The 14,659-nt window shown below is 36.7% G+C and overlaps 1 protein-coding gene across 2 annotated transcripts in view; it reads left to right on the top strand.

Annotated features, from left to right (window-relative positions):
• si:ch211-236d3.4 (protein FAM107B) overlaps nucleotides 1-8,220 on the top strand; it is a 28,307-nt gene extending 20,087 nt beyond the window's left edge. For both annotated transcript variants that reach the window (XM_019074158.2, XM_019074159.2), the window contains 3 exons: nucleotides 3,125-3,356; nucleotides 6,482-6,638; nucleotides 6,832-8,220. In XM_019074158.2, the coding sequence (XP_018929703.1) occupies nucleotides 3,125-3,356; nucleotides 6,482-6,638; nucleotides 6,832-6,948 (506 nt within the window). In that variant the 3' untranslated portion in view covers nucleotides 6,949-8,220. The remainder of the gene's footprint in view (nucleotides 1-3,124; nucleotides 3,357-6,481; nucleotides 6,639-6,831) is intronic.
• Nucleotides 8,221-14,659: the final 6,439 nt, after the last annotated feature.

Raw genomic sequence — 14,659 nt, 5'->3', positions numbered from 1 at the left:
CCGCTTCGTCCATGTTAAAAACTGATCCACAGTGCAAAGTTGATGTATTTCCTCAGCGACCAGCACGGATCAGCTCCAGGAATGACGAAGCAGATATCGTCCTCGTTTGGAAAGCCAAACAAAGTAGTTTTGCTTTCACAGTTAAACACACAGCGTCTATACGACATGGCGGCAGCGGCAACAACAATACTACAATGAGAATAAAAGGTACGCCTTCTTTCTTTGCGTGAACATCTGGGTGGCGTTATGCAAATCTTCCCACATAGTGACTTAGACGTGGGGGCGTGTTAGAATGAGCCGTTTTAGGAGGGCGTGGACCAGTCTTAACTTTTATAAAGAATATCTCTTTGGATTTGAGACCAAGAGCTTGTAACACTCCAAAGAGAAAGCAAAAATTGAAATCGCATCATATGACCCCTTTAAAGCATCAGTTATTTGCCACTTCTTTTGATGTTTTAAAATATATAGCAGTGCAATCCTGATATTTTAAATGTGACTTAAGTATCACTTCCTTTTAGGGCAAATGTACATATAAATACACTACATTTTTAGGTCCATTATATAGCAAAATGTCATACTAAAGTGTTTTATTACCATCTGATACCATAACTGAAGCATAGTTCTGTACTTTCTTGTAAGGGTTAACATATCTTGTCCCTCTAAGCATATTAGCATACTTTCTATGTATAGGCCTACTGAATCACTTTCAGTTATGCTGAGTATATAAGGAAACACCTGCTGCAGCCCCACAAAACAGACACCAAACGAATCTAATTAACCTCACTCTTTATCATCTGCAATTCTTGGAAATGGGCTCAGATCTGATCGGCAGAAACCCATGACTTCCCTGTCTGTGTAACTCCTGGGTTTGTGGGGGATGTTGATAAATACATTATGCCCATAATAGAAGGATATTCACTTTCAGGGCAGACAACAGTTCACCCTCTGCTGCTCTTCACCATGTTACTGATCTCTAATCAATGAGATCAAGGACAGTCTTCCAGAACGCCAGATTGTGTAGCAATACAAAACGTACTGTGGCACTTGTGTGTATGTGTATGTATAAGTACTTTTGTCTCATACTGAATTCTATCTGTAAGCTCTGAACTAGCACACAAAATCTTTTGCATTTCATAACCATGACGCAACACTCTCCCTTCACATAATATTCATGTTGGCTACATACTCACACAGTTTATTCAGTTAAAAGCAAGTAGACATTGCAACACATTCATGTGCCATTACTAAAAGAGACTTTGCACACACAAACATGAAATAAACACTTCAACCCTGGTGTCCACATTTACACACTAATGATATGTAGACTTGTTTTTAAATGAACATACTGTAGGTATTTTTTATTTATTTAGTGTGTGTGTGTGTGTGTGTGTGTGTGTGTGTGTGTGTGTGTGTGTGTGTGTGTGTGTGTGTGTGTGTGTGTGTGTGTGTGTGTGTGTGTTAGGAATTGTTTTGTTTTTTTTTGTTTTTTGTTTTTGCAAAAATTACGACGCAGTCTCTGTCCAACCAGTGATCATGGATTCATTATACTAATAAACATCAGATTTCCTTGATATTTATTTTTATGATGAATATAGTCAAAAAATAGTTTATCTTTCAAAGTGCCACATCAAGGTAAAGGGAAAATAACAATGTTAAGAACAGTTGTATTTCTACCTAGATTTTGTGAATGTGATGTTTTGCCCTACAAAATACCCTGCGGGTGAATTTTGACTGTGGGCTACTGTGTTGATCAGCACATTGCTAGGTGGTTTCTTGGGTTGTTAAGCATAAGCATAAACAAACATAAACATAAACACTGGTTTACATGTTTTATGGGTTTGTTCCATAGGTGTAATGGTTTTTATAGATAATGGTTTTATGTTTATATTTACTGTATATAAGCTTGTTTCCCAAAATGTTCTAAATTTAATGGTATTACTATTCTTGTAGGGACATTTGGTCCTCTTTTTACTGGGAATACCAGTACACACACACACACACACACACACACTAATTAAAACTCAGAAATGTGTTGTGAAATTGCTAACCTCTGATACTAAACCCTGGGTCACAAATACTTTCACATGCATGAATTCCCTTCACCATCTTGCCTGTCATCATCATCATCATTTCATCCCTGTCCTCTTCTCATGCACTCAGATTGAGAAGTGCTAAGAATTGAGCTCAGCTTTTTTAATATTGAATGGTGGAGACTGTCTCTGGTTCCTCCTCCAAGCATAGCATTGTTCTAAGCAAGCTTCATTGCATATGACACCTGATCTACTGTCACTTTAGCACAGATCACTGCGCTTTTAATCTGTCCTAGAGGAGTGGCTCTACCCACGATGCAATTGGGCTGGTTTGCATTATGGATCTGGATACAAGTTTGTCCTTTAGTGGTGATGAAGTACAAACGTGTCAGAAACTTGTCTCTATTTCACAATAATTGGATAATAATATAAAAAAAATAAAAAAAAATTTAAATCATCATGCAAATATGCTTAATTGTCATTACAAACAAACAAACAGACAGACAGACAGACAGATCGATCAATAGATAAATAACAACAACTGAACGGTCCTAAAATAAGCCTAATTTCCAAATTAATAATTTCTGAACAGACTATAAAATGATTATATTAAAATAATCCATTATGGTCAGAAATATGCAGTCATTGCACATCAATACTTTGCCTGTGTGTCTTAGTTAGAGGTTAGGTTTTGTAAAAAATAAAAATAAAATAAAAAATAAATCTACATATAATTAAATAAACAAACTATAACTTAAAATAGCTGGACTCAGCAGAAGGAAATTAGAGTTAAGGTATTTCCACCCAAACCCAGAGGAACACAAATACTCTGCATGTCCACCTGCTGGCTTCAGGAAACCTGTTTCAGCTCACATGGAATCATTTTCAATTTAGCAGAGACAACCTGTATGTGGTAGTGTAAATGTAAATGCTGGTTCTCTGATGTGGGTTGTTTATGCTGCACCATCCCACTTCCTGCTGTTTATTACGTTCTCCTTTTGCGTCATTCTTTGCCTTTCTGCTCCCAGTAAAAAGAAGTCAAATGGGAAAAAGGCTACTTCCTTCCTCTCACATTGTTTTCTCTCTGTCTTCAGCCTCAGCTTATGCAGATATCCAATGGGAACAGCCTCATCAGCCGAGAACCCCGGACAGGGATCCATTCGGTTACCCTCATCGTGAGATGCCCCCACTGGCCAGTTATGCTCCTCAGCCTGATTACGTGACAGAGGAGGATGATCTCATCAAGCCTAAAAAGCTGATTAATCCAGTGAAAGCCTCTAAAAGCCACCAGGAGCTTCATCGGGAGCTGCTTATGAACCATAAACGGTATGAGGATACACAAGTTTACAGTACATAAACAATCTTGCAATGATGACAAATCTATCACAGTCTGTCCATGATGGCTTCTGTGATCATTTTTGCAGTCTGGTAATGAGTCCAAAATAGACTGATTGGTGTTTTCCTGTTACATCCCTTTAAATCATCTGCTTAATGGCAAATAATACTCACATTCAGAGTGAGGAACATTTCTTTAAATGTTTCTAAGGGTAGGTTATGTAAACAAAAATTAGATCCTAACCAAATCCGAGCCATATCATCTCTGTGCTTCTGAGCAAGACATTTATGTTTCTTATGAATCTATGCGTACTGTACTTAAGTAGGATGATAGTGTGTTTGAATTTAGCCACATCCCACTCTCACTCTGTTGTATTGCACTATTAATAAGTGACACTACTTTTAGGCTACATACTTCATAGTTTGTGAGTTATAGAATTCAGTTGCCACCTGAATGAATAACCAAAATCTGTGTGTACAGAACAAGATTAAGAAGACCATATTTAGCCACATTTTGTATGTGGTTGTAGTTAGTTACTCTCCAATAACTGTACACTACAGACCTGTTTCTGTCTAAAATCTCACTGCTGGACATGTGAACAATGCATTTACTTTTAAGAAGTCAATTAGCTGACACTTTTATTCAAAGGGACTTACAGCACATGTACTACAGAGACTGCAACTTAGAGTTAATTGTGGAATATCAAATTGTTGTTCTCAGCTACGGGGCAGCAGGGCGTGCTCTGCCTGTGCTTTTTAGGGGTTCTAATGGCTCATGTAGTGATGAGGACATAATATTGTAAAAAGGCACTGTATTTTTGCCTAAACCAGGATCCTGCCAATTTCTAGGTTGCCTCCTGATCTGCATCCTAGCCAAATTTGCCTACTGGCCTCTTCCTAATGATTTCCATGTACATAGATACATCACAGTGCCCTATGTGGCCTTTCTCTGAGTCCACACATTCATGATGTAATGCCACTCAGAAGGGCGCATTGAAGGGCAGATAACAGGATTCTCATGAGCACCCGTCTAAAACCTAAAATGACAAACAGGACGCCTTATGGCAGGACTATACTGTTCTTGCAGGGCAATGGCCAGAGTGTAGTTATAATTCTAATGATCCTTATACTGTACAGCTGGTTCTTATGTTCTTAATTAGGGCTGAAACTGCATTTGTGGCTTTCCAGGAATGGAACTGCCCTCTAGGAGCAAGATTGCCAGACATCCTTGACTTTGACCAATATGTAGTTACCAGTATTACTCCGGCTATCTCATGTGCTGAGACTAATACAAACCAATGAAGTTGCAGACAGCATGAGTAGAGGGCCTATTTATTAGAGGCTTTCATTACAGAGAAGAAGACACTGTTTTTTGGGTACGTTTGTTAGTGTGTGCCCTCTGTACCACTACAAAACACTTCAAGCCGCAGAGAGCTTACTGGCACAGTGCCGTGTCAGCCATTAAGCGGGTATCTTTTAGTCACCGTTGGCACTTGTGCCTCTTTGGTGCTCAGAGACCCTACAGAAGAAGTCAATCTCTAGAGGACATTACAAGAGAGAAAAAAGAGATGTGGATCTCACATGCACACATATAACAGTGGGCATCAAAGGTGGCACAGTAGGCACAAGGGTGTCGGAGGAAATAGGTCACTCTCAGAACAATCCCTCTTTTAGCAAACCTTTTCAAGATAAGCTTTTTATGTGCCAGTGATGTTGCAAAACTCTTTACTAAAAGAGCTACACCAAACACGGACGCCATCACTCAAGGAAATTGATGCTAAAAGAAGACGCTAAAGGGGGAGAGTCAAATTTGTCTCAGATGTCACTGTTAGCCATGACAGGAAAACAAGACACCATCTGTGGATCATTTCAGGAACGGATCGATGCCAACGATCTGAACAAGGTTTAGCAAGTGACTATTCATAGCCGAGAGCTGAGATAGGACTAAAGAGCAGCATGCTATTATTATGAGGGCTCTCAGGAGCTGTTTGGGGGCTGATATCTCTCTTGTTATCTTCATTAACTGCCCCTTGTGTTTATTTGTTGTTGTCTGGCTGTCTCTTCAGTTTGAAGGACACCATCTAAATTAGCAAGGATACTAATTGGAACTCCCACATGTGCTGAACTCCACACACACACTTCCTTTCCCTTCTCCCAGCACCTGTGGCACCACTTCACTGTGGAGAGAACAAGCTCACACATAATTTAATTATCAGTCTGTGAGTGTGTGTGTGTGTGTGTGTGTGTGTGTGTGTGTGTGTGTGTGTGTGTGTGTGTGTGTGTGTGTGTGTGTGTGTGTGTGTGTGTGCGCGTGTGTGTGTACGCATATGTCTATCCTGGCACTAAAGTTAATAATTATCACTCGTGTTAGCAGGAGCTTGGCACCTTGAGAACAGTCATGAGAGCTTATCCACTTTTGGTAATAGATGGAAGGCTCATATATATTCAGTTAAACTGCACTTAGACAAACAAACACACAATTCATATGTCATGGGCTATCAAAATGAGCCCATTATCATTATCAATGGGATGTGCCTCAGCCATGACTAAGATGGGAAGTCATAACATTGAAGGATAAGTACAACAGGAAACTAATGGATATTATGCATTACATAAAAAAGCACTAATTTTACAGACTATAACAGATTTCCAGACACACACACACACACACACACACACACACACACACACACACACACACACACACACATGATGGTTTTTTATACTTTACACACACAACACAACACACACACACACACACACACACACATGGGTTTATGTCCTCATAAGTCAATACACCCACATTATACAAAGTATATGAAAAAACAAGTTTTACAAAGCTCACAATTACTAATTAAACATGACAATGCTGCCACCTGCTGGATGGCTGATGGACTGCTTCAGCTGATAATATGATGTTTTCTGTGTTCTATTCTATTCTATTCTATTCTATTCTATTCTATTCTATTCTATTCTGTTGTTTGTTTCATTTCTCAATGTTTTGTTTTTTTAATTTTTTTTTTCTGTTTCATTCTGCCTAAACTAATTACCTCATGCCAATCAAATTCTATGTTTTATTTATTTATTTATTTCCTATTTTATTCTATTATACTCAGAGGTATTGGTGTGGAGAACAAGCCAGAATTGCAACGTGTGTTGGAGCAAAGAAAGAGAGAGCAGATGATAAAACAAAGAAAGCAGGAGGAGGAGGCCAGGAGGAAAATCTCTCCATTGGAACAGGAGCTTCTCAAGAGACACCAGAAACTAGAGGAGGTAGAAAAAAACATGCAGTCATAGAGTGTGTGATACGGACCTGGACTAATGAGGGTCAATATCCTCTTTTATTGTTTCATGTATCTCAGAGGTCCTAACAAAGCAAACACATTTTATTATGTTTACAAAAATCCTATTTATTGGCAAACCAGCAACTAAGTAATGTATATATTTGTTTTTCTATGTACTATAGCTAGAGAAGGAACAAGAAAGATTGGAGGACAGCAACTGCAGTGCTCCGGAATTCATAAAAGTGAAGGAAAACCTGAGACGAACATCGTTTACAAGTTCTGGAGAGAAGGAGGTGTAGGGGAGTAAACAAAGACTGGATCCATGTGTATTTGTGCACAGCCTGTAACATAGAGAGCTGCTGCAGCTCCTAAACACCACCCACACAACTCTGCTTCTCTACTTCCCGTCTCACACCAACAATACACTCACCTCTCTCTGTAGGAGGTTCAGAGAGGTCGGAGATAAGGACAAGACCCAAAGGGCCTCTGCTACACCTTCACATTATAGGGAAGTTGATGCTTAAGAGGTTTCAGGAGACTGCAACGAGAAAAAGAGTGTTTTTTTCTGCTCTGTGTCGGACTTGATGGGTTAAAGATTAACTGTCCAGAATGCTTTTGAGTTTGTTTGTATGCATGGATGGACAGCTATGTTCTGGTTCTGCCACATTAGATGAAAAAGTGAAAACAAGGTACAGGGATTAGTTTCAGAGTTAAACCCCACCGACCCCCCACCCTCCCGGCTATTTCTCTCTAAATGACAGGCAGAACATATATAACACAAGGCGGCGATTACACAAACAATATCAGTATTATAGGCAAATTGTTTTTTATCAAAACGCCAAATATTTGTTCATTGCCTAATTTTAAACATTGTCTCTTATACTTAACAATCAGCACTTGTCACTTTTAAATGAAAGTATAAGAACTATGATTATTTTCAGCTTTCATCACCCTTGATTTGCAGTATAACACCTTGCACGTGTGCACACAAAATTAATTGTACTCCTAAGAAAAAATAAAACAACAATTAAACATGGATCATCACTGCGGTGATGGCTAAAATTATGATGTACTTTTACGAAGCTAACCATTAAATTATTTACACATCATAGAGTTAAACCAGTATAAAAACAGGAAAGTTTCTGTTTTGTGCTTACTCCAGTGCCTTTGTTTAAATAATGCAACATGATAGGCTGCCTGACTGTTACTGTGGTCTGTATGTTGCATAGAATTTTGTTCATAGTCATATCTTTATGAAATGTTCCCTAATAAAACAGTTTTACATTGTTTGGGTTTTCAAAGCACAAAGTAAAACTGAAATATGTAATTTCTGCCTTTTTTGGCTCCTGAAGCCATTGGATAATACAACAGTCAATGTGTTACTTTAGTTTAATGTTAATTTAATTGTCATGTTGTTGCAGTAAAAATCATGAAACAAATGTTTTTTGTTGTTGTTGTTGTTGTTTTTTTTTTTTTTTTTTTTGTAGTTTTAGCCATGACCTTTTGATTGTTATAAACAGAGAACTTACACAATAAAGAAAAAGTACACATGCTCCATGTGAATAAAGATATGAATGGTTCTTTCATTTTGTGCGCCATTTTCCTGTCAGTAAAGAATTAGTTGCAATGCATTAAAGGGATACTCAACCCCATAATGAAAATTTTGTCATTAATCACTTACCCCCATGTTGTTCCAAACCCGTAAAAGCTTAGTTTGTCCTCGGAACACAATTTAAGATATTTTGGATGAAAACCTGGAGGCCTGTGACTGTCCCATATAGACTGCCAAATAAATAACAGTGTCAAGGTCCATAAAAGGTATGAAAGTCGTCATCAGAATACTCTTTAAGTTTAAGGTTATATGAAGCAATGGGAACACTTTTTGTAAGCGAAGAAAACAAAAATAACGACTTTATTCAACAATTCCTTTGTCAACGGTCTCCTCTGTGTCTCTCCATATCATCGCATGCTGCATATGCTCTTCTGTATCATCTGCACCACAAGGATGCGCTGTTTCTATGTGTATTTAGCTTTGATTTGAAATAAAACAGCATGTCCTTGTGGCGTGGATGACCCAGAAGAGCATACACAGCATACGGTGATATGGAAAGACACAGAGGAGACCGTTGACAAAGGAATTATTGAATAAATTTTTGTTTTCTTCGCTTACAAAAAGTGTTCCCATCACTTCATATAACTGTCTGATGGCAGATGGAGTATTCACATGACGACTTTCATACCTTTTATGGACCTTGACACTGTTATTTATTTATTTAATGGAGCTTTTACGGGTTTGGAACGACATGGGGGTAAGTGATTGATGACAAAATTTTCATTTTGGGATGGATTATCCCTTTAATTCATTCAAACCAATACAAGAAATTCTGCTTTTGCAAAATACACACATGCGAAGAAAACCATTTGCTCCATCTACATGCACGAACAAGTTAACAATAAGCTATCAAGTTTAGCCCTGTGCTATTTAGATACTGCCAGCTCTGTGTCTGCAGGGCCAGGCATCCAGACTTCCCTGTTGTGGAATTTCACAAACTTCTAAAGTTATACAGTAGAGAATAATGTGTGTGTGTTGTGAATTTTAAGTAGATGGTCTAAAAGTGAAGTGGCGTGATGATACAGGAGGTCACAGGGCCTGGTTTGGGGTTATCATGCTCGGTTTCACTTTAATGGGTCCTCTGAGTTTTTTTGTTTTTTTTTTTCACTGATGGAAAGTCTCCATCTCACCCTTCATCCAGCTTCTCGATAGCTTCTTAATTAGAGGGACAGGTAACACTATACCCTGAATCACAAGACCCTTTGTCCACAAAAACACGCTATCCACTTCTAATCTGTTTAATCCCTAAGAATCTTCAGGATCCGATTTGTTGTGCTCTAGTAAACAAGGGCTAAATTGTTTGACGTGAGGCAGTTGCAAACCTGAACTGAACAATGACACACCTGAACTACTGGCAACACAACAGCCTGAACATGAACACAGTGTTTCAGAGAGATGCTACAGGTGTAAATACAAACCACGCCAACACACAATACATTTGCTATGAATCATTTACGATTTGTTTTTTAATTTAAAATGTGATTAATAACTGAATTATTGAATATGATGCATTTTTTTGCATGTTTTTAAATGTTTTTGAAAGAAGTCTCTTAGGATCATCAAGACAGCACTTATTTGATTAGTTAAAACAGTAATATTGTAAAATATTATTCATTTAAAATATTATCAAAAATACTAATTTCAAAAAAAAAAAAAATAATAATAAAATCTTACTGACCTAGTCTTTTGAACGATGGCGTAAGGCTACTTAAAAAAAAAAAAAAAAAAAAAAAAAAAACATGACATTATTTTTGCCCAGGAAAAGCAATAAAGTGTTGTTGTTTTTTTCTCTCTCTCTTATATACAGTACATATATACATTTCTCAAAATAGCAATGTATATTGTCACACTATATAGAGTAAGCTGTCAAAATGGTCCATTAAACTGCTCATTACAGGATTTAATCAAAATACAGGCAATAAAACTGGTGTGAAACGAACAAAAAAAATCCACAAATCAAAAATATGAATATCTAAAACACATATAATGACAAACCTCATAGCTCAAAAGACTGACTTAATGTATCACTCAGTGGTTTTATTTTATTCTCATGTTTGTCCAGCAGCTATTAAAAAAATAAATAAAAATTTGACCTTTGCTGAAATATAACCCTCACAACAACTTCCTCATTTGACAACTAGCTGTATAGGCTGCCATATAAAATGTTGAATCAATCATATAACCAATATAAACAAGCCTAGACAGAAACCAGTTTAAGCCTGTATGTAATATTTAAGTAATTAGGATGGAATATTTGTATGTTATTTATGTACCAACTAACAAGTGCACTTAAAGATTGTAAGAAGCATAACATTCAGTGACACATCTTTAGATAAAACCTGCTGTCTGTCTCTCACTGGCTTGGCCTGAGACCAGTGTTTACATTTCATAGTTTCTGATAACATCTTAAGATGCACAATGCGCCCAGTGTTGGCTCAACTGTGCTTTGGTTTATGTAAATGTACATTCCTGTTTTGGTCCAGTTGAGTCTGTTGGGGCAGATGCTGAAGGCCACACCCCTCTGAGACGAATGCTGCTGCTGTTGATGTTGCTGTGGGAGGGGCTTGATTCTCAGGTCAGGTACAAAGCAGCAGGACTCAGGACTCAGAGCTGAGATCAGACATGGGGCCACACAGACAGATGATACTAACGCTGCTCGCCCTGGCGTTTGTGACCTACATCTGTGAAGCAGGTATGAGAAGCTTGTGCTGCTCACTTTTCCTTTTCATTCATTCATTCATTCATTGATAATGAATTGACAGTTTTATTTATTTTTTTCATTAATAATGGTAGTTTTATATGTAAAATATTTTATTTGATTATATCGTAATTTTATACATATATTAATTATATCTATTAATGTCAATTATTAATAAAATATTAATGTATATTAGTTTATATGCATTATTTATATTAGATTGAATTTTTATATATTAAGCATACCATTTAATATGTTGCTTTCAATAATTTCAATAATAAATATATTTTTTAATATGCAACTAAACTCCACGTCTAGTCCCGCCCCAACATAGACTGTAGTAGGTTCCCTATGAGAAACTGATTATTTACTTACTTACTTACTTTAGCACTTCTCCGGAAGTCTTCTGCAGTGGACTTTCTGAGGTCTGGGCGAGAGAAGCGGGCAGTGAGATGTCAACAAGGAGGCTGTAGCTCTGAAGACAGTGAGGCAGAAGAACTACTTGAGGCCAACTCAGATTACGTGAGTTGAGTACAAATGTGCAAAAGCCCACAGCAGCTATCTTGGACAGTATTTAAATTTAGATTGTATAAAAGCCTTTTAAGAGTATAATAAAGGTGGTTTAGTGAAATAATCTTAAGGGCTTGGACCCTGTTTTACTGACAGATGTATCTGATATATAATGTAAGATCATTTGTGTTGCATATGGAACTGAAAAGCACCTCATGAAACTGCTGATCTATTTATTTATTTTTATCAGGAGCAGGACAACTCAAAGATGCTTTTTAATGGTGGATCACAAGCGGGGGTGCACACGGTGAGACTCCCAATCAGTCATGCAAGACACAATGAATTATGTTTATTTTTTTATACCCAATTGGTAAATATACTTAAGATGTTCTTTTAAAAGAAGTCTTAAAATCTAAATTTACCAAACTATAAGGATGTTTAGATATTTTGGAAAACGAGACGAAATGCTTAATAAGAATATTATTGCTATGTGCATAATATTTTATATTTTACTGTAGTATTCTAAAAACATGCACTTGACTATTTACTGTGACTGATATTATTTGCTATATGTAATCACTACAATTCCATTAGAATGGACCATGTTCCCTGGAAGAAAGACAGTACTGTATTTCCAATGCTTGCTCACATGTCTCGATTACTAACATGTAAAGTGGAATGTAACACAATCTATCCATTGTGGGGCTTCTCTGAACTTCTTCCCTTTCTCTTTGCCCACCTCTCAGAGGCCTGACGGTGAGCCACAGGGAGAGGGCTCAGGTATGTAGCCCTTCGGCTCATGGCTTCAGGCCTGTGAGAGTCCACACAGTGGGAAAGACACAGAAAGCCTGGGGGAAACTCCACTCTACTGCATCACTGAATACAAGCACAGGTGCTCAGAACATGGAATAATGTCAGATGCTATAAAAAGATCATAGAATGTGTATAGAGAATAGAGTGCTGAAGTGTGTTGGATGCTTAATTTTGCATATATATAAAGTCTGAGATGGATAAGTTTCTCATGTAATTCTAACATAGATGGTGATGCCAACTTTGGTGCTTTATAAAGAATGCTGCTGAAAGCCTTTATCTGTTGTATAACCTGTTATGACACTATAGTCATGGTGCTAAATTGACATTATTCATTTTAGAGAACAGTGTTTAGATACTACACAAATATAAAGAATGAACCTCATTTTACACAATATACCTTCACTATTAAAAGTTCAAAGGTACCTCAATGCTACCATGTTACAAACAACTTATATTCAAATGCAAAAAAAAAAAAATGTCTCTGCTACATAAACACAAACTATTTTTATTTCCTTTACAAAAAGGTTGGCATGAAAATACAGTATGATTTTTTTTTTTTTTTTTTTACTACCATGAAGACAATGCAATGAAATTCTTTGAAATGCCTTACTATACCATTTTAATGCCATGGTATATGAATATTATAATCATTCAGTACCATGATATACAGTATGTCAAAGTACCAAGGTATTGCTATCTAATACTCTCAATTATCAATGTTTTGGCAATGTCAAAACACATACAATACAACCTGTAGTATTAGTGATAACGGTTTTCTTACGGTGTAGAGAATAAAATCAATGCGGACTATTTTTACAAGATTTCTTTTCTTAAATCTGCTTTCTGCCGATTTATATTTCATGCAGATGATAAATGATGTCCTATTGTAATGGAAATAAAGATTAACTGCTTAGAAATATTCTCCCGCTTTCTATCCTCGTTTTAATATCTACAAAGGCTCAATACAAAAGTAAGCTGAAATGGCAACACGAGTAAACAGCTCATGTTTTTGCCTGAATATTTCATTCAAATAACTGTATCAGATGTATTATGTAGTAGTAATGTTAACTTTGATATAACTTTAATATTAACTTTGTTTTTGCTGTCACCTGCTGGCTGTAATTCATATGGCACCACCACAATACCATGCTAATTGCCATTTTTGGTATCTTTATCTGCTCTATGGGATGGAAATGGATACTTTCTTCTCCTACCTGAGCAGGAATTTTTAAGGATGTCGACAGGTAAAGGTTTTCGTTCACATGAACACCTTAGAGAACCTCGGCACACCTGACACCACGTCCTGTGACTGTGTGTGTGGCGTCCCTGGCGGCAGGTTGCTAGGCAATGCCAGGCATGTAAACATGGTGAGGTGTCAGCTATACCGTGGGAGACAGAACCAAAGGGCAGGAGGGCAAGCCGGGGCCAAATGTATAAATTTCAGGAAGAAATAGAACACCCTGGAGCCCCACAATAAAAGAGCAATACAAACTCTGCACAGAAATTTATGTTTGCTAACCTTCTGCCAAATTACACAAATGCTGAAATATGAAATGCTAAAAAGGGAAATGGAGTATATACTATAACAGATGTGGGTTGCTGTAGGTCTATGTGAAGAAAAAGAAAAAAAAAACCTTTGTAAGAATAGTTTTGATACAAAAACAGTATTCTGACATTTTAAAGTGAATTACAAAATAAAAATATTAATCCACCTGGATGCTATTTGTCCCAATAAATGGCCCATGAAGGTACAGCTTTCCAAGACATAGTTGTTGCCTTTCCAAAACATAAGCACACTACAATGTTTGACAGATGTTTGTAAATCCAACATTGTTAGTTTTATGCTTGTCTGTTTAAAACTAACCACACTGTACCGTTTTCCCTAATCTAGTGTATTGCTCTGATAAATATAATAAAACATATTTTACATGCAGTAACATTTAAAGAAAGTTTAGACATTTTTACACACATTTAAATTACAAAACCCTAATTTAGTTTTTCCATATTCTAGATTATTTCTATTACAAATATATTAAAACATATTTTTACATGCTGTATTATTTTTTTTATTATTATTTTTTTTTTGACAATAAGAAAGTTTAGACATTTTTACATAAATTACACTAGCTCACTAGTTCACAAATTACACTAGTTACACTGGTTCTATGCTAGTCTGTTTAAAACCTACCACACTGTACCATAAAATTTATTGCTCTGATAAATAATATTCCATATGCAGCTAAATGTAACACATTTAAAAAGTTTGTAGGCATTTTTACACAAACTATTAAAAATTATAAATGCAAAAAAGAAAGGGAAAAAAAAACATATAAATTCATAAAAGCCAGGTCATTTTTGAACAAAAACACCAAATTAG

The sequence above is a fragment of the Cyprinus carpio genome, chromosome B11 (assembly GCF_018340385.1).
Source record: "Cyprinus carpio isolate SPL01 chromosome B11, ASM1834038v1, whole genome shotgun sequence".
NCBI classification, from domain to species: domain Eukaryota; kingdom Metazoa; phylum Chordata; class Actinopteri; order Cypriniformes; family Cyprinidae; genus Cyprinus; species Cyprinus carpio.
Note: the sequence above shows the minus strand (reverse complement) of the source record. Positions and strands in the feature narration are given on the sequence as shown.